Source organism: Heteronotia binoei, chromosome 5 (assembly GCF_032191835.1).
Source record: "Heteronotia binoei isolate CCM8104 ecotype False Entrance Well chromosome 5, APGP_CSIRO_Hbin_v1, whole genome shotgun sequence".
Lineage (NCBI taxonomy): Eukaryota > Metazoa > Chordata > Lepidosauria > Squamata > Gekkonidae > Heteronotia > Heteronotia binoei.
The window spans coordinates 156,929,730-156,950,614 of record NC_083227.1 but is presented as its reverse complement, the minus strand read 5'-3'; the positions used below and the strand labels follow the sequence as shown (position 1 = coordinate 156,950,614).

The 20,885-nt window shown below is 44.5% G+C and overlaps 1 protein-coding gene across 3 annotated transcripts in view; it reads left to right on the top strand.

Moving 5' to 3' along the window:
* Positions 1–19,850, top strand: part of TENM2 (teneurin transmembrane protein 2) — a 1,752,117-nt gene extending 1,732,267 nt beyond the window's left edge. For all 3 annotated transcript variants that reach the window (XM_060240624.1, XM_060240625.1, XM_060240626.1), the window contains 4 exons: positions 3,281–3,577; positions 4,944–6,558; positions 14,474–14,604; positions 17,932–19,850. In XM_060240624.1, the coding sequence (XP_060096607.1) occupies positions 3,281–3,577; positions 4,944–6,558; positions 14,474–14,604; positions 17,932–18,693 (2,805 nt within the window). In that variant the 3' untranslated portion in view covers positions 18,694–19,850. The remainder of the gene's footprint in view (positions 1–3,280; positions 3,578–4,943; positions 6,559–14,473; positions 14,605–17,931) is intronic.
* Positions 19,851–20,885: the final 1,035 nt, after the last annotated feature.

The following is a 20,885-nucleotide window of genomic DNA, read 5'->3' as shown; positions in this document are numbered from 1 at the left end:
TCTTACATTCTGTGTATTTGTGTATGACTTTCGAAGAGCTGTATCTGAAGAAAGCGACAGCTGTTTATGAAAGACAAAAACTGGCATCCATGTGATATAGATGCCAGTTACTAGGGCCCAATTCAGAGATTATGACTGCTATGTGAAAGCTGCTGGAAATGCTTTGACGTGTTGGGAGGCCATTTGGGAGGCCATAAGGTTGGAAAGCTGCTTACCACATAGATCACACTATTCACGTCCAGAATGTCCACCTGCTGATGTGGTTTCTCTCTCTCTCTCTCTGACTGGGCATATTCCTGGAAATTGCTGGCAAGAGCGTGTAGACTCTTGCCATCGCATCAACACACAGTGTAATAAATAGTGCTAGATGTTAAGACTCTGCTATTTGTATTATTTCCATGTAAAATGTAATATCCATCAGCCCCTAATGTTCTGAGTATTTTCCTGGTTTGGCGACATCTGGTTGACCAGCAGTCCAATGGAGAATAGAGAGATTTCCTTTATATTTGATTTCAAAGTGCTGGTCTTTGAATAGAAACCAAAATAGCTTTCAAAATACCAACAATAATGAAGCCAGTCCATTGGCTTCCTCCTGTACACTTACAATTAATTGCGCTAGACTCTGTATAGCACCTACCTGAAGCTCTTAATCTGTTTAGTGCTGCATTCTATTTGCTTTATAATATTGCAGTTGAACTATGTATGCGGGTTGCCTGAAAAGAGAAACGTGACCAAATTGCTTGTTGCACAAATTGGGGGGAAAAAAAAATCTAGTTACAAGTCTTTATACCAATGCAGTCATAAAATTTATTTTTGAAATATTTTTAATGGAGGAAGGGGGCAGGGCCCATGAAGGCAAAGTGCCTAGGGCCCTTAAAAGTCATAATGCTGCCCTGCTAGAATTAACAATCTAGACTTTGCCATAAATGACAGCAGGGGAAGCAAGGTTAAAAAGGGAGGGATTTTTTTTTTTTTAAATTCCAATTACTTAGGGTTGCCAATCCCCGGGTGAGTTGAACAGCACAGACTGCTGGTGAAAAAGTCTTAAAGACCACTTAAATCCTTTGCAAACCAAATTCTATTATATTCATAAAACACATCAAAAGAGCATATTATGCTTCTCGCATATTACATACATTGTCCATACATCCTTCTTCTCGGCTGCAACTCAGATCGGAACCGGTGAGAGAAATATAGTGCTACGATGAGCGACTAAGAGCTGTGTAAAGCCGAAGTAAGGACTTTTAAGAAACACTGGTTCCGATCTGAGTTGCAGCCGAGAAGAAGGATTACAGTAACGTGAAGTCAACCTAGGATTCGCGTTGCCGCCTATTTATTTTATTTTTTTTTTGGAAAGAAATGCAGCTACTTTACAGTCTGCAAGTGCTACCTGACAACATCGCCCACCAGAGAAGAAAAGTTGGCAACTGGATTTTGTGCTGGATATTTAAATTTTGTGCTGATGACTTCAGGACACACTAATTGCAGGCGCGCAGGACTGTAACTTTAAGAACTTTGATAAGGGTTTATGTTCTAAATGCAATGATAGGAATAACGTATGTAGCACATGAGAAGCATAATGTGCACTTCTGATGCGTTCCTTGAATATAATAGAATTTGGTTTGCAAAGGATTTGTGGTCTTTAAAACTTTTGCACCCGCAATCTGTGTTGTTCAAATCCATCTGCAGCGGTTTCCTGTGTGTATGAACAATCCCCAGGTGGGGGGCAGGGGATCCCCTGATTTGGAGGCCTTTCCTCCACTTCAGGATACGTGTCAGAACTTGTAACTTTCTCTGCCTATTGTTAGCCAAACCGACTCCATGTTGTAACCTAACACTAACCCAGAGCACATAGCCTAAGCAATTAACCCAAGTGCCTTGCAGCTATTCTAAATATTCTGTACTCACTGAAGGGTGACAGATAGGCTCTGGTCAACATCCACAGGTGCCCTTTGTGTCAGCCGGGCCGTTTGGCCTTCGCCACGGGAGAGCATCCTCCCTTCTGATAACAGAGCTTGGGAAAGAGACACTTGTCTGTAACCCGTGTGAATGATCGTTTTATTGTACTGTTGCTGAAGGCATAAAATGTAACCAAATGCCGGACTCGGCATTACTGTTATCTCGTAGTTCTAGCACTGCAGATCTCTAATAAAGATCCTATACTTTGTAACAAGTCTTGGAATCGTCTGAAGTTCGTTCCAGTTCTGACAATGCGGGGGGGGGGGGAGGAAATGTCTGCTGGGTGCTCCATTATTCCATATGGAGACAGATTCCCATTGGGTACAATGGAGAATAGATCTGTGGGTATCTAGGGGGCTGGTTTTTGAGTTAGAGGCACCACATTTGCAGCATAGCATCTGGTGCATCTCCTCAAAATAACTTCCAAGTTTCAAAACGATTGGACCAGGGGTCCAATTCTATGAACCCCAAAAGAAGGTGCCCCTATCCATTATTTCCAACAGAAGGAAGGCATTTAAATGGTGTGTGGTCCCTTTAAATGTGATGGCAAGAACTCCTTTCAAGTTAAATTATGCTTGTCACAACCTTTCTCCTGGCTCTACCCCAATGTCTCCTGGCTCCACCCCCAAAGTCCCCAGATATTTCTCGAATTGGACTTGGCAACCCTAGAACTACTATTTCTGTCAACCTAAAGTACCTCTTGTTGATGATATTGGATTTATATCCCACCCTGTACTCTGAATCTCAGAGCGGTCGCAATCTCCTTTACCTTCCCTTCCCCAACAGACACCCTGTGAGTAAGGTGGGCCTGAGAGAGCTCTTACAGCAGCTGCTTTTTCAAGGACAACCCCTACAAGAGCTATGGCTGACCCAAGTCCATTCTAGCTGTTGCAAGTGGAGGAGCGGGGAATCAAACCCAATTCTCCCGGATAGGTCCATACACTTAACCGCTACACCAAACTGGTAGTATCTACTGTAAGGATAAAATTGAGACGGGAAGGACAAGAACGCAGGTCACTCTGGGCCCCCATATGTGATATTTAAATAAATAAATAAGTGGTAACTTTTTTTGTCCCTTCTGTAGAAAAGGGTTTTCATTCTAATACGATACGTACATGATGTTTGAAAAAGAAATAAGGGCACTGGTTGGAGGAACAAGGCACGCGTCATTCTTAAGTGTGATTGAAAATTTTTAAAGAGAGAAATTCCAGGCAAATTTCTTTACCGCAATGAACTTACTAAATGCTCCTTTTTGTATGTGCGATAATGCATATCGGAACTACAAATTATTTACTGAGGTCAGTCTCTTTTATTTGAACAGGTCCATGGTAGGAACTTGCTATCGATTGATTATGACCGAAACATTCGCACAGAAAAAATATACGATGATCACCGAAAATTTACCCTCCGCATTATTTATGATCAGCTTGGGCGCCCTTTCCTCTGGCTACCCAGCAGTGGACTCGCAGCTGTGAATGTGTCTTATTTTGCCAATGGGCGACTGGCTGGACTTCAACGAGGAGCTATGAGTGAAAGAACCGATATTGATAAACAAGGCAGGATAGTTTCCCGCATGTTTGCAGATGGAAAAGTATGGAGTTACACGTATCTGGAAAAAGTAGGTAACGTTTGGTCTAAGCAACAATACTACATACAAGAAAGCCTGTCCGTTCTGAGATTTATCTATACGTATACCTATGTAAAGGGGGGGGGGGGAATCAGTTTTCCAATTGTTTGAAATATTTGTTTGCTTCTAAATTAATCAGGAAAAAAAAATACTTTGTTTAGAGTTCAGCATTTCTGAGACTGCCATAAAACAGAAAATTGTAATATTCTAAAGGCTAAAAATGCATAGCCATCCTTTCTAATTTTATTGGGTGCCAGTATCGCATAGCATCTTGTTTCTAAAGTGTGAATGCAATGGGGGAGGCATCATTAGGTCCCCCCCATCCACCAGGAGTGAGTAGAGGTCAGGTTGCTAGTTCCAGGTTAAGAAGCTCCATGAGATTGGAGGGTGGAGCCTGGGGAGGATCTCAGTGGTGTACATTGCCATAGATTCCACCCTCCAAAGCATCTATTTTCTCTAGAGGAACTGATCTCTGTAGTCTAGAGATGAACAGTAATTCTGGGGGATCTCTGGATCCCACGGAGACTGGCATCCCTAGCAAACATAGACCTAGTCAGTCTCTTGGATTGCAGACTCCATAATCTCCCGTGGAAGAACTCCCCCCCCCCTCCCCACCCCATGCCACTAGACAATGAGTAGACCTGACTTATGAGCCCTGCTTATTGTGGGTTGGCGTAATAATGACATGCACAATTAATGTTTTCATACAACTAAGTTCTATTTATGTATTTGACAAGAAGTAGCAGCTGCAAGTCACTTCCCAGTGAAAAAATGATAATGAAAATGCACCCTTTCTTCCCATTATGCTTAATATCACAGACTGTACCTGACAAAACAATATCCCATAGCTCATCTGAGCCTTATTTATGGAACCTGAGCCCTTAACTTGCCATGTTTTCCTTGCTAGTATATCTTGGTTTTAAGAGGACTGTATGCTGTGTTTCTTCAAAGTCCATTCTATTTTAGAACAACAGAAACGTGTAGAACCATCATTTTTAATTTCTCTGTAATCTTTTTTTATCTTTTTAGTGAGAATTACAATGTTAAGGAATAAACAGTAGTTCTTTCAAAAATGTAGCTGAGAAGTGTTTATACGTAATTTTGACAAAGTGTACTTTGGATTCACAGGTAGATAATCAGACTGTTGGTGATGTTTTTATTAGTTATATACACATACATTAGCAGCAGCAGGTAGAATTGTCACATGCACAGAAAGAATTCTTGGTGTGTTTGCTTTATTTATATGCATTGTAAGTTGAAAACCTACTTAGTATATTCTTGAGTTAACCATACACACATTACAATCAGGAAATGAGCCTATTGGATCTAATTTACATTTTTGTTTGTTTTGTAACAGTCCATGGTTCTGTTACTTCAGAGTCAGCGGCAGTACATCTTTGAATATGACACTTCGGATCGACTACACGCTGTCACTATGCCCAGCATTGCACGGCACACTATGTCTACTCATACCTCTATCGGCTACATCCGAAATATTTATAACCCTCCTGAGAGTAATGCCTCAGTGATTTTTGATTATAGCGACGATGGCAGGGTGTTGAAAACGTCTTTTTTAGGAACTGGCCGACAGGTTTTCTACAAGTATGGGAAACTATCCAAGTTGTCTGAGATTGTGTATGACAGCACAGCGGTGACTTTTGGATATGATGAAACCACCGGAGTTCTCAAGATGGTGAATCTACAGAGCGGTGGATTTTCTTGCACTATTCGCTACCGTAAAATTGGCCCTCTGGTTGACAAACAGATTTACAGATTCTCTGAAGAAGGTATGGTCAACGCAAGATTTGATTACACCTATCATGACAACAGTTTTCGGATTGCTAGCATCAAGCCTATAATAAGCGAGATACCTCTTCCCGTTGACCTTTATCGTTACGATGAAATCTCAGGCAAGGTAGAGCACTTTGGAAAATTTGGAGTAATCTACTACGATATAAATCAAATAATTACCACAGCTGTGATGACACTGAGCAAGCACTTTGATACACATGGACGGATTAAGGAAGTTCAGTATGAAATGTTTCGATCGCTTATGTATTGGATGACAGTGCAATATGACAGTATGGGAAGGGTAACAAAGAGAGAATTAAAACTTGGGCCTTACGCCAATACAACTAAATACACCTACGATTATGATGGCGATGGGCAGCTTCAGAGCGTGGCAGTCAATGACAGACCGACCTGGCGTTACAGTTACGATCTCAATGGGAATCTGCATCTTTTGAATCCTGGAAACAGCGTTCGATTGATGCCACTCCGCTATGATCTAAGAGACAGGATCACCCGCTTGGGCGACGTGCAATACAAAATCGATGACGACGGCTTTCTATGTCAAAGAGGCTCTGATATATTTGACTATAACTCCAAAGGCCTCTTAACAAGAGTTTACAACAAAGCAAATGGCTGGAGCATTCAGTACCGTTATGATGGAGTAGGACGGCGAGCTTCTTACAAAACTAATTTGGGGCACCACCTTCAATACTTCTACGCCGATCTTCACAACCCTACCAGGGTAACGCATGTATATAACCATTCGAATTCTGAAATAACCTCTTTGTACTACGATCTGCAAGGTCACCTTTTTGCTATGGAGAGCAGCAGCGGGGAAGAATATTATGTGGCCTCGGATAATACGGGTACACCACTGGCAGTATTCAGTATCAATGGCCTTATGATCAAGCAATTGCAATATACTGCGTATGGGGAGATATATTATGATTCTAACCCTGACTTCCAAATTGTGATTGGATTTCACGGAGGACTGTATGACCCCTTAACAAAACTAGTCCACTTTACTCAGAGAGATTATGATGTTTTGGCCGGGCGCTGGACATCTCCTGATTACACGATGTGGAAAAATATCGGTAAGGAGCCATCTCCATTCAACTTGTATATGTTCAAGAGCAACAATCCTCTCAGCAATGAACTGGATTTAAAGAACTATGTGACAGGTAAGAAACAAGCCATGGTTCTGAAAGCAAAGGAACATTTTAGAACATGGTACGGTTGAGATTTTGCATATAGAAAAACATTCGGGTACCAGATGAGAAGTCAAGGGATCGCGCATAGAATAACTCGGGGTGAGGGCTCGTCTTTGATAGATCTGAAACTCCTAGCCTTGTAAGAAGTATTGAAGAAAGGTTTCACAGCTTAATGGCATGTCTTAGTTCTTCGTTAAGACACGAGGAACCGTTTTTTTAAAAAAAAACTGAGAGTGTATCTCTGCATCAGTTCTTTGGGCATAACATGTACTAAGTGTCAAGTCGGTAGATTCAATAACGAGGCTTTGTTGATAACAAAGTAGCTAGTTTATTGATATCATAGTTCTCGACTACAAGGAGATTGAAAGACTAAAGATCATACAGTAGAATGCAAGCATATAAGGTACACTTCAAAGGGATTCTTGAGGGAGGGGTACTATGCAGGGCACATTCACACATTGATGTTACAATTTCGTTCTCAGACCTGACTTGGCCTTGAGCGTCTCCTCGACTCCAACCTCCTCCGATGCCCAGTCTGAGAAGGCCCTATTATCTCTTTCACATATTCCCATTTCAAAGCACAGCTACATAACAAAGGAAAGGAGGGGGGTGAGGAGAGTTCAAGCTAGCAGCATTGGCATACAGTATGGCTTTACCCAGGATGCTTCTCTCCTGAACCAAAGACTGAGTGCAGGCTTGACCAGAGTTAAAGCAGACTTGACGCTAAGATCAATGGGATTTAAGCACATGATGAATGGAAGCTGAATGACTGATTATATGAGCGTTGCTTGTATACAAATTCTGTTCAAACACGTTAACAGGGTGGGACATATTTTTGCTATCGTTCAACATAATTACTTTGATTCGGAATGTTACTAAGCTGACGGGCAGAACAATCGAGAGCCCTGAACTCTAAGCACGTGAAATAAGCTTGCTGACTTAAAAATGCCTAAGGCTATGCAAGAGCTTAGTTTGTGTGGTGTATTAAAGTAACTGTGTTCAGCACCTTGTAAGACTTTGACCTGATGACACTTTACAAGCAGACACTGTGTTGATTTACAGAGGGGAATGTTGTCATGCAAAGCTTCCGTCAGGTACCCATTTAATTCAGTGGTGTTGAGTCACTGCTTTGAGATTCACTGCGTATTCTGCTGAAGTCCATTAAAACAAGCCAATGCTGGAGCCAAGAATAGCTCCTAGGATTCTAATACCCTGGCTCTCCCAGTGTCCAAGAAATAAAATGGTTGATGTATGAGCTCGAACTCAATAGGAATAAGAACTTAAACTCAACTGGGGAAAAAAAGGAGAAACGTTGATGTTTAAAGTACTGTTTGAGAACCAGGGCTTTTTTTGTAGCAGGAACTCCTTTGCATATTAGGCCACACACCTCTGATGTAGCCAATCCTCCAAGAGCTTACAGGGCTCTTGGTACAGGGCCTACTGTAAGCTCCAGGAGGTTGGCTACATCAGGGGGTGTGGCCTAATATGCAGAGGAATTCCTGCTACACAAAAAAAGCCCTGTTAAGAACCAAAAATGATTGAGACACGTTTGGATTCAAGTAACACATTTGGATTCAAGGATGAACAGCAGGCCTCAGATTCAGCTCCTGAACCTTTCTGAGGGTTCCCCCTCTTCCTCACCACCTACCTTGTGCATTGAAGAGTAAGTGCAGCTGCATAACAATCCCTGGATTAGGAGAGCGAGCAGCCAGCCAGGAGCTTTGCCACACCCCCAGCAGCCCTCCTTAACCCCTGGAGAAGCCCACACCACCCTTTCTCCACTTCTTATGTGATTTTGGGTGGCTTGCTGGCCTTTTGACTGGGGGGGGGGGCAGCCCAGGAGAGCCCCAGGCGAGCGAGGCCTGCTTGGGCTGACTGGATCTCTAGCCAGCCCAAGCAGGCCTTGCTCGCCCAGGGCTCTCCTTTCTTGCATTGGGTTGCGTTTGGCTGGGGGGGGGTGGCATATGCTAATGAGCTATGCTAACGAGCTCCGCCACCTATTTTTCTACAAAACGAACCCTGATAAACAGCCTGCTTTGAGTTGAGTGGAAGTTCTAACATCCTTTTCCATTAATACTCATTTGGTTCTTAGTAGGATCACACAGTACTTGAACAAGCTTCTGTTTGCTCAAAGAAAGTCAATTAAGATCCATTCAAGAGAAACTCTTTTCAGAGCAGAATAAGTAGTGTGTTGTAATTAAGGCCACAGTAATTTTCTTAAGAACAAAAAAGCCTCCCCCCCCCCCGCCCCTCAGCAGCCAGCATAATTTCAGAGGAGATTAAAACTTCAGAAAAACGCAAATTATCTTTAAAATGAAGTATGACTAATTCATAGAAACCACAAAGAGCTGTGTATTCTCACTTAATATTATCTTGTATTCAGGGTTTCCTTCAGCTGGGGTATGCTCTTGAAATGACAGAAATCACGGATAAGTGGGGGGGAAATTCCCGGCAGCCCTTGGGTCAAATCTCACCTGCTGGTGGAAGAGCACTTGAGGGCATAGTTTTCCACTGAGAGAAAAAGTAAAAGCAATCCCGCCACCCAGTGGTACTGCCCTTAAAATCACAAGCTTCCTAAACGACACTTTTAAAAAACTGAGAAAAATACACATGCAATGTCTAGCTTACCTTTTATGTGTCCGGCTCAGTTACCAACTGCAGCTTAAATATCAGGTTTTTTGTTTAAAGTCACATTAATTATTCCTGGCGTGGACAAGGATAGTACTCATTTGTACCGTATGTTTATGAAGTCATTGATGACTTGCTGTTCAATACCGCTTTCTCCCTTAACAGCTTCCTCCATTTACATAAAGCACTGGGGAGGGACGGTGGCTCAGGGGTAGAGCATCTGCTTGGTAAGCAGAAGGTCCCAGGTTCAGTCCCCGGCATCTCCAAAAAAAGGTCCAGGCAAATAGGTGGGGAAAACCTCAGCTTGAGACCCGGGAGAGCTGCTGCCAGTCTGAGTAGACAATACTGACTTAGATGGACCGAGGGTCTGATTCAGTAGAAGGCAGCTTCATATGTAGGAGGGATGGTGGCTCAGTGGTAGAGCATCTGCTTGGGAAGCAGAAGGTCCCAGGTTCAATCCCTGGCATCTCCAACTAAGAAGGGTCCAGGCAAAGAGGTGTGAAAAACCTCAGCTTGAGACCTGGGAGAGCCGCTGCCAGTCTGAGTAGACAATACTGACTTTGATGAACCGAGGGTCTGCTTCAGTATAAGGCAGCTTCATATGTCCACTGCTTTCTCTATGCTAAGTTATTATATACGGAATCAAGCACCACTTTTTGCCTATGACCTAACACATGGGCAGAGCAATGCTGAGTTACACCTGCGTTGGAACGGCCAGCCACCACAGAACTCCGGCACTGCTAGTTGGCTCCCTAAGGGCCAAGTTACATTGGGACATGAGTGCGGGGGAGCAAACCTGGCTGCTTGCGAGGCGGTGTCCATGGTGATTCCTCTGCAATATGGCCTCCTGGCATACTGTGGCAGAAGGGAAGGGACATTTTGGAGCAACAGGAGTGGCCATTCCTGGGGCAGGTGCTGTTGCATGTGACAGTTGGGGTGGAGAATGGCAGTTCTAGAGAGGCCAATCACCTCTCCCACACCACCTCCTGACAGAGCCCTGGGCTAATGACAGACACATGGTCATAGTCATCTGCTTTCCAGGAGAGCCAGTTTGGTGTGGAGAGCCGGTTTGGTGTGGAGAGCCAGTTTGGTGTGGAGAGCCAGTTTGGTGTAGTGGTTAAGTGTGCGGACTCTTATCTGGGAGAACCGGGTTTGATTCCCCACTCCTCCACTTGCAACTGCTAGCATGGCCTTGGGTCAGCCATAGCTCTGGCAGAGGTTGTCCTTGAAAGGGCAGCTGCTGTGAGAGCCCTCTCCAGCCCCACCCACCTCACAGGGTGTCTGTTGTGGGGGAGGAAGGGAAAGGAGATTGTGAGCTGCTCTGAGACTCTTCGGAGTGGAGGGTGGGATATAAATCCAATATCTTCTTCTTCTTCTTCCCTGCATGCCAGCATGTTCTATGGGCAAGCTCCTGGCAAATACTTTGAGTCCATCCCCTGAAATGTCTCTGCCCTATACTGACTCAAGGAACCCCATGACCCAGTGCCCCCCATGCTATGTGCACAGATGCCCTTCCCACCCCCCCACCCCGGTGCCAGAGAAACCCCATCCACGAGTGATGGGGTTCCTCTGAGATTTAGGAGCCTCAGCCATGCACCCATTCCATTAGTGACCACCACCCCCCCCACCACCCGGCTGCATCATTCCCTTCTTCTTTGTTCTGCAATCACAGCAACCCCAGGAGGTCGGTCAGGCTGAAGGTGTGCATCTGACCCAATGCAACCCCCCAGCTCCCAGGATACAAGCAGGGAACAGGCCCTCAGACGCCCCTGTCCAGCCTCATGCTCTAGCCAGCGTAATGTGGTGGCTTATTCACCCAGACTACCCTCTGGGCCCTTCCCCCTCACACAGAAGCCTGGGAGGCAAGCGAGCCCTCCATCTTAGACGTTCCCTTGGGAAGCCCACAGAGAGAGTGGCGGATGGGGTGAGGAGGAAGTGGAGTGGACAGGGGTCTGGAGCTCTGGCCACATAGCAGACATCAAGCAGCAGAGGCAAAGTTGGGCCACAGCACAGACTTTATTGCACTGGAATCCATGACAAGGGGCGACGCAGCTATCCACCTCAACTCCGGGGACTGAGGATGGCTGACATGGCAGGATCCTAAGGAGGACAGCGTCCCAGGTGAAACTCAAGTACGTTTGCCGGGTGCAAGAGGAAGGCTGGAACAGCTGACTGAGTAGAGTGCAAGGGGTGGGAGTCACTACACCTGGAAGCCTCTCTGTTGAATCTCCCCCTGCAAGGCAGTGGAATAGATCCATGGCAACCAGGGAGGAGTGCCATGCCAGCCTCAGACATGGATGTTCTGTCCTGACAGGGTTGGCAAAGACAGTCCCAGGGGAGTGTTGCCATGACCACCACCACCACCACCCCCTCCAATAAGGCACATAATGGAACCAGCCAACTCACACTCACCTGTCCTGGGTTGAAGTGCTCCCAGATTGCTTGCGATTCATCAGCTGCAGCTCAACGCTGTGTTTCAGCAAGGAAATTATTTAAAGGGGCAGTTGCTGAGCTGGCTCACCGCAAGCAGCAGAGCAGCTGCCGGACCCCTCCCTTCCCTGGCTCACCTGTGCCCTGACAAGGGTGGGAACCAGGCAAAGGACGGACCACGTCACGGAAAACCTTCTAGGGAGGTTTTCCCATGGCAAGTAGAGGCTGTGGCAGCCATGGCTTGTGCTGCCCCGCACGTGAGCTCGATGCCAGGCTTGAGCGCCAGAGATGCTGTCACAGTGAGGGGAGAGGGGAGGCAAGTCTGGGGTGCTCGCCTGTGCTTATATGTCCGTGAGGGAGCGTCCTTGTATACTGAGCCTCTGAAGGTCAATGTTGGGATTCTGAAATGGGGGAGGTTCGCCGCAAGGCATAGACCTCGCTCTCCTCCTTGCATGTCAAAGTGCTCACCCTGTAGCGCTAAGTGCCCTCTCTGTGCGTCACCACCAGCACACTACCTCATCCCTCTCTCTAACTTTGCACAGCAGGGAGATAATGAGACAGAGTCCCATGCCACGCGCCCTGCCTAAAGAGTTGCGCACGGCCCAAGTGGAAGTTTTTGTAGGAAGCGGGGTTGCAATCGGGTCCTGCGGAGAGGGAGTGGTCACCCCAGGGAGGGAGAGGATTGACTGGGCCTATTGTCAGCTCCCACAGGACTTCTAAGGCTAATGGGCAGGGACTCAGCAGTGGGGGGAAGATTTTCTTTTCATGTTCCATGGGTGCCAATGGAATACACCATGTTTGTTGTAATTTTACGCCTCTCACAGGGGGCATTCCCAGTCTGAAAGGGCTCAAGAAGTTGAATAACTCTGGCCCTGTCCCCAACACTATCCCCACCTACTTTGGCACGGGGGCCTATGCCTCTGTCATGCCGACAGCCAGCCACTCCACCCCTCTGCCAGTGCCCACGAGTGACAGACAGCTCCAGCGGCACTGTGCCATCATGTCATTTACATCAGCGTAACTAGACTTACACCTACATAACTGGAGCTTGCGCCAACATGGGGGTAAGTCAGCTCCCAAAGCGCAACCTCCCCCCCCTTGAGGATTGTGCTGTTAATACCCACTGTTGAGTGCTGACATCTTTCATCTGCTTAATTATCTTGCTGCTGTCAGGCGTCCTCCCTGGTTACTCAATAAACAGTCCATTTATTTCAAGCAGTTCCATTTATTAAGAGTTTCAGGTAGGTCTATGCTCAGACAGCGTCTGAGTCAGAACTGGGGCAATGTATAGTTACAGTCATTAATATAGTTTCAGTAGTAAGCAATACCAAGCAATGATAAGCCCCCTTTTCCCTCCATAGTACAACTTTAGAACTTTGGTTTCGTTTCCCACAAGTTCCAAGGCTGCAGTCTGATACGATGTGTTATCAAGCAATGGCCCCTAGATATAACATCCTAACCTAGGCTTGCCAATCTCCAGGTCCCAGCGGGGGTTCTCCTGCTTTCCCAGGCTTCTTCCCACCCCCAGTCAGCTGGCCGGCGGGGGGAAGCCCCGCCTCCTGAGGATCATGTGCGTTTCCACCTCCGGAGGCTTCAATCTCCAGTTAAAAGGCTTCCTCTTGGGATGAGGTGTCTGTGTTACTTTGAAGAAGTTGGCAGTAACTCGTGAGTAGAGAGGCCAATCCCTCGCTTCAGAGTCTCCAGAAACGGGGGGGGGGGGACGTCTGCTGAGCACTTCATTATTCCCTATGTGGAGATCGATTCTCATAGGGCATAATGGGAAATTGATCTGGAGGTTTCAGGGGCTCTGAGGGAGCTGTTTTTTTAGATAGAGGCACCAAATTTTCAGTATAGTATCTAGTGCCTCTCCCCAAAGTACCCCCCAAGTTTCAAAATGATTGGACCAGGGGGTCCAATTCTATGAGCCCCAAAAGAAGATGCCCCTATCCTTCATTCTTTCCTATGGAAGGAAGACATTTTAAAAAGTGTGCTATCCCTTTAAATGTGATGGCCAGAACTTCCTTGGAGTTCAATTATGCTTGTCACACCCTGGCTCCTGGCTCCACCCCCAATGTCTCCTGGCTCCACCCCCAAAGTCCCCAGATATTTCTTGAATTGGACTTGGCAACCCTATCCTGACCAGAGAGCAGATGGGCAGAGAGCTGTCCTGGGAAAGTAACAACAGATAGCGGCATGGGAAAAGTACAGCTTGGGAAAAGAATAGGCACAGTAGTAACCAGTTAACCCTTCCATGGCAAGGCCCTTGACAGCTGTGAGGGAAAACACATGTTTGAGAAAGCGGCAGTGTTCACAAGAAGGTATTCATCTCCTAACATCTCTTTATTCCATACTAAGGAATCAAAATATTGGGCACGTAACCCTATGTACAGATATAATCATCAAGGCACTGTTAGAATATTGTATAGTACAATTGTGATCACCAAATGAGATAAGTATTAGGAAATGTTGCGGACACACAGACCCATGCTAACGGCGTGGAGCCGGGGCCATAGTAGTTGTAGCAGTGATAACGAGGACAAATTATGTTGCCGTCGATTGGCAGAAAGATCGTTTTTAGGATTCCTGTGAACTTGATAGCCAAGAAGAGAGCTTCCCTGTTAACGTTCTTGTTTCTTGATACAAAAGAAACAGCGCTTGTTCTTCATGCTTAGCCAGGGCATTTGTTTTTTTGTTTCCTAAGAAAAATAACTCAGGCTAAAAATTCTGAAGCTGTACCCTGCCTTCTAAGCAGATGTTAAGATTCAGTGTGATCAATGTTTACTTTGCACCGTCAGGTCTCACACACATATTTACTTTTAATTCTCAGATGTGAAGAGCTGGTTAGTGATGTTTGGCTTTCAGCTCAGCAACATTATACCTGGTTTCCCAAGAGCAAGGATGTACTTTGTGCCTCCTCCTTATGAGCTGTCAGAGTCTCAAGCATGCGAAAATGGACAGGTAAGCAGAAGTGCTTTCTATCCACCCGAAGAATTTGCTTGAGCGACATTGCAGTTGACATTATTTTATCCATATGTCAATGGCAAAGTGTATCTGACGGGCTGAGTCTGTCTGGTGAAACTGAAATAAACTGAACTGGATGGATCTCGTGCTGCGCATCTTTATTTTCTGTCCGTGAATACTGTTACTCTCTTTGCAGCGCTGTTAAGCGCTTTCAGTATTTTTCATTAAAAATGTTACTCGCTTGACGCAATAGTCGATCATATTGTCACCTTGTAATATTCCTACTTTTACGCCTATTGTGTAAGGCAGTAAAAAAAACTGTAACATGCAGTTATTCTTCTGTTAATGGAAGTTTCATGTGTGACATAAAACTGCATGACTGAATGGAAATAGGTTTTAAACCCTGAATTTATTTGACAGAGCTAATCTCTGGGGGCTTAGTTGCCATTTTAGATTCTTAGTTTAATTTAATGATAACATGAAGGAGATCATCTCTCAGAAAATTCCTTGAAATCATTTGTAAAGTGCAAATATCTGTTGTCAAGCAAGTTTCTGATTGATACCAATACCACCACCCCAGCATTAAGAACACCTTTTCTTTTCAAATTTAAGCATATGAAGTTGGACTAATTATTTTCCAAACTCTTTGGAAAAACTTTGGAATAAAATGGAACAGGCTGAAGGGGGGGGGGGGATGCATATAGAAGTATGTGAACAAACTATGACCTTTAAGGACATTCTCACCTGCACATCAGTAGACAGTGTCTCCAAAAACGTTCTGTTACCACTTAGAGGGGTTTTCCCCCGGGAAGCAGAAAAGTGCTTAAGACATAAAGGAAAGGAAAGATCCCCTGTGCAAGCACCAGTCGTTTCTGACTCTGGGGTGACATTGCTTTCACAACGTTTTCACGGCAGACTTTTTACGAGGTGGTTTGCCATTGCCCTCCCCAGTCTTTTACACTTTCCCCCCAGCAAGCTGGGTACTCATTTGACTGACCTCAGAAGGGTGGAAGGCTGAGTCAACCTTGGGCCAGCTACCTGAACCAGCTTCCGCTGGGATTGAACTCAGGTTGTGTGCAGAGAGATCAGACCACAGTACTGCGGTACTGCTGCTTTACCACTGTGCACCATGGGTCCGCTTAAGACATAAAACAACCCCACAAATCTCCTAAATTTGCAGTTGGAAGGAGGGGAGGTTGTCTAATTCAATATAACATAGTGGCCCATTTTAGAACAATTTATAGTAGCACAAATCTTGAAGGAACCTTTACCTCATCACAGACAGATCTAATCTTGAGGTGGAAAAATAACCCCACAAATACTAAAAATATCAGTGATTAATAATAATATATGTTTGTAACAGGCTCTGGATGTTGCCAAACACATTGACTTCTACACAGATTTTTGCTTTGTTTTTTGTTGGCAGTTTACTACCCCAAACTACATGGGAATTTGACTCGAGTTAGTGAAAGCACTCCAAAATACAATTTATGTATTTTTTTCACACTTCTGTGAAATGGTTTTTAATGCCATCATAAACGTTTTTATATACTTGTTGGTGCTTATTGATGAGCATTATATCAGCAAAGAGTATCATAGCATAACTGCAAGCAAACTTCAAGTACCACCATAAAACATAGTTACAAATTTCATTTGAGTCAGCAACATTATTTCTTTCGGGGTGACTATCAGACCACATGGAAAAACATTGGGCGTTTTCGCACTTACCTTAAGCCGGAGCGACGTCCCTCTTCACCGCGCAGCGTCTGCACGGTTTTCGCACTAATTGCTGCGGAGCACCTGGAAGAGCCGCAAAGTCCCGCGGCTTTTGCGGCGCAGATGTAAACCGCCAAAAACCGGTTTACATTTGCGCCGCAAGAGCCGCGGGACTTTGCGGCTCTTCCAGGTGCTCCGCAGCAATTAGTGCGAAAACCGTGCAGACGCTGCGCGGTGAAGAAGGACGTCGCTCCGGCTTAAGGTAAGTGCGAAAACGCCCATTGTTTTAGCTACCATGAGGCACAATAGAGGGGTTGACCCAAGTAGTTAGTAGTTGTTGGTTGCAAACAAGCTTCATTTCCTCACATTTTCTGTAGTTTGAAAATTTGCCAGCAGTCAAACCTGTCAAGATCTTTTAGGAAACAATGAGTTGAAAAGAAGGCCCATGATCTCTAAAAAGTCCAGCTGGATGTGTGCAAGGGATTGCACATCTGCAGCAGAACTTCTGACCTTTTTTTTTTAAACAGCAGATATTCATACTGTGTGGGAAATGGCTTCCAAGATTTAAAAAAAGGAGTATGTCAAGTAGCGTATAAAGGGGGGAGGTCCAAAGTTCAGCTAAACAAGTAGAATTCACTGTGGAACCCTATAAACTGTAGTCAGGAACAACAGGGAAATAACAAATCAAGGTAAGACCATAGACTTAGGGATCCATTTGATTGGTGACACTAATGAGGCAATAACACATATTTTCAAAAATATTGCTTATCTTTCTCTTTAGTGGAAGGTCTGTGGCTCAATGGGAGAGTATATGCAGTAAATGTATGTCACCCTAGATTCAGGTCCTGGCATCTCCAGGTAAGAATCTTAAAACGGATAAAAGGAAGTACTTCTTCACCCAAAGGGTGATTAACATGTGGAATTCACTGCCACAGGAGGTGGTGGCGGCCACAAGCATAGCCACCTTCAAGAGTGGTTTAGATAAAAATATGGAGCAGAGGTCCATCAGTGGCTATTAGCCACAGTGTGTGTGTATGTATAAAATTTTTTGCCACTGTGTGACACAGAGTGTTGGACTGGATGGGCCATTGGCCTGATCCAACATGGCTTCTCTTATGTTCTTAGATAGTATGTGTCTGGAAAGACCTTTTTTTGCTGTAGAAGGTGGAGAGCCACTGATAGAGAAGATAAACTGAGCTACTTAAAACCAATACTCTGACTTGGTAAGGCAGCATTAGATGTTTAAAAGACAGAAGTCCCCAATCCACTTACTGAAATAAAGATTATCAGATATATAACCAATTGCTGCAGTTATTGCCCCACATAGAGCTCAGTGCTGTAGCAAGTTCCATGCTAGTACCCATGGGATCATAAAAAAATAGTTTTAACAAGTTACCAATGACAATGCCACCCTCACTAAGCAAAAAATAGTGCACACGTTTTCTAATATCATGGGATTTGGATAGTAGTGTGTTAACTGCACATTTGAACCGTATGTTTAAAAATGGGTAAATGAATGGGGCTTTTAAGGAGTATTGAAGCATCTTCTTGTCGTCTGCATTTCCAAATGCTCTGTAACTTGCTTTTTTTTTTCTGTCGTTATTGTAGTTAATCACTGGAGTCCAGCAGACAACAGAAAGACACAACCAAGCTTTTATGGCCCTTGAGGGACAAGTCATATCTAAAAGACTGCATGCCAATATAAGAGAGAAAGCAGGTCACTGGTTTGCAACTGCCACTCCAATTATTGGCAAGGGTGTCATGTTTGCTGTGAAGGAAGGCAAAGTGACAACGGGTGTTTCAAGTGTCACAACAGAAGACAGCCGTAAAATTGCCTCAGTGCTTAACAATGCCTACTACCTGGAAAAGATGCACTATAGTATTGAGGGGAAGGATACCCATTATTTTGTCAAGATTGGCTCATCTGACGGCGACCTTGTCACCCTTGCAATGACCAGTGGGCGTAAGGTTCTAGACAGTGGCGTGAATGTCACAGTGTCCCAGCCGACCTTCCTCATCAACGGCAGGACTCGAAGGTTCACAAATATTGAATTCCAGTATTCCACCTTGCTAATAAACATACGTTATGGCCTGACGCCTGACACGTTGGATGAAGAGAAAGCGAGAGTGCTGGATCAAGCTCGGCAACGGGCCTTGGGGTCAGCCTGGCTCAAAGAGCAACAGAAGGCCCGGGATGGCAAAGAGGGCAGCCGTCTGTGGACTGAAGGGGAGAAGCAGCAGCTTTTGAGCACAGGGAGGGTGCAAGGCTACGAAGGATACTATGTGCTCCCAGTGGAGCAGTACCCAGAGCTGGCAGACAGTAGCAGCAACATCCAGTTCTTAAGACAGAACGAAATGGGAAAGAGGTAACAAATTAATCTGCTGTCATCCTTGCCTGGATGAATCAGTAGCTAAAACTGTTATCTCCTCTCCTAAGGAGATGAAGACCAACGGGGGCACTGGGCCGAGCTGCTTCGGGATAGTAAGTGGCAACAAAGCTCACATTTTTTGAGTGAAATGCTGCTGTCCGAGTGATTAAAAAACACCTCCTGAAGTGACTAAAGCCAGACTGAAAACTTTAAAACCGTACAAATTCAGAAGTACCCCAATAAATATTACCCACTTGTTCTGGGTCTAAAGAAAAAAAAAATTCAAAACAAAAATATTGAAAAGGAAGGCCTCATCTTATATTACCTCACTCCATTCACACGTGAGCAAACGTTCAAGAAATCCGAGAGGGCCACCCACCTCCACCAGACCAGCTGAGGGGCCGCTTGTTTGATAAACATTTTAGAGGTTTTTCATTTAAAAGCAAAATACAGGTGCATTCAATACATGACTTCTGGGGTGATTTGTGTGTAGCAACTGGAAGAAATGAGAACAGGAGCAATAGAGCACTGGGAATAGTGACAAATATATATTAAGGAATATAAACCTGCACTTGCACTCCGGCCCTGCTTTTGTCTGGCCTAAAAAAGTTAACTTATTCAAAGAGGGGCAGAGTGTAGAGTTCAATTCAAAACGGTGGCTATAAATCACTACTGATAAATTTCATACTCTTGTTTGTCTTTGAAGATTCCATTGTGGACAGTATAACACAGTTACAGGGTGTAGTCTGTTTAGATTCAGTAGTTTGTTGGTATCAGTTCTAGTAGAGCTGTGGGCATTGTGTTAACACTATTGCAAATGGGCACCAATTCAGATCACCCTGTACATACATCAGCCAGACGGCACAATCACTGTTTCAGATTTAAAAACAAAAACAAAAAAAAAACATTAGTGTGTTTGTTTGGTCAAGAAACTGAGACAATCACATTATGGTCACCAAGACAAAAAAAATAAAAATAAAAAAACAAGTCTAATAAGAACTTTGGTACAGAACTTTTTTGTAATATACATGTATGAATTGTTCATTGAGTTTTTATATTAATTTTAATTTGCTGCTAAGCAAAGAATAGAGACAGGCAAAGATAATTTATGGCAAAGTGTTTAAATTGTTTATACATAAATAAAGTCTCTAAAACCCCTGTGAATTCCATGTCTTTTGTTTTAGAAACGTTCGGAGAAGAATAAACCAGAGAGTTCTCGGCTGTAGGGGCGGGGGGGGTGGAATGGAATCTTTTTTTAGTGTGTAATACTTTCAGAACTGTATAAAGAGGTAGAAATCCTGTTATAACAACACGTATTCCACCAAGGTCAAAGGAGCATCTGCCATGCATACAACTATCTGCTTCACTATGTACCCTCCTCTGTTAGAGGATTCAGTAGTGGGCAGCTTCTGTGCTTTCCCGTGTGTTAAAGGAAGAAGACAATTCAGTGGCACTGACCAATAGTATCCTGGCTGCAGTCTCAGCTTTGGCCACTTCACCTGTTACATTTTTAATCATTTAAGTAAAATGTAATAGACAAAAGGGACAGATCTGGGTGATCAAATGTGTATATTATACTGTGTGCACTTGCTGCAGTGCTGGGATGGGTTGCCATTCCCCAGTGAACATGCGCTTGATGACAAACACAAGTCTACTGCGGTGCAATACGTGAAACATCCCATAATGAAATGCAAGCATGTGCAAGCCTAGCGACACCTTCCCACCACCCCATCTTTCCCTTTCATAACATGTGAAATGAAACGATGATGGTCCACCAAGAAGAAGAAAACCGCAACGATGGTCCGTAATGAGTTAGTTTAATGCTTCAAAAATTGAAGAGTGGAAATGTGGATTTTTCCGAAAGGGTCTTCTTTTTCTTTTCTGCTGTTTCCAATGAAAACTTGGAGGGGGGGGGAGGGGAGAAACTGAAAACAAACTTCTTATGAACTATTTTCTCTCAGCACAGTCTTGCTGGCCAAGTTTGAAACCTGGGTGGGTTTGCCCCAAATGCTGGGTGTTTTCACACACGCTGAATTGTGAATTTCCAATCTACTTTTAATGCACTTTGCGACGGGATTTTACTGTGTAAAGCGGTGAACAACTGCTAAAGTACATTGGAAGAGGATTTAAAGTGCATAATTGGGGAGGGACGGTGGCTCAGTGGTAGAGCATCTGCTTGGTAAGCAGAAGGTC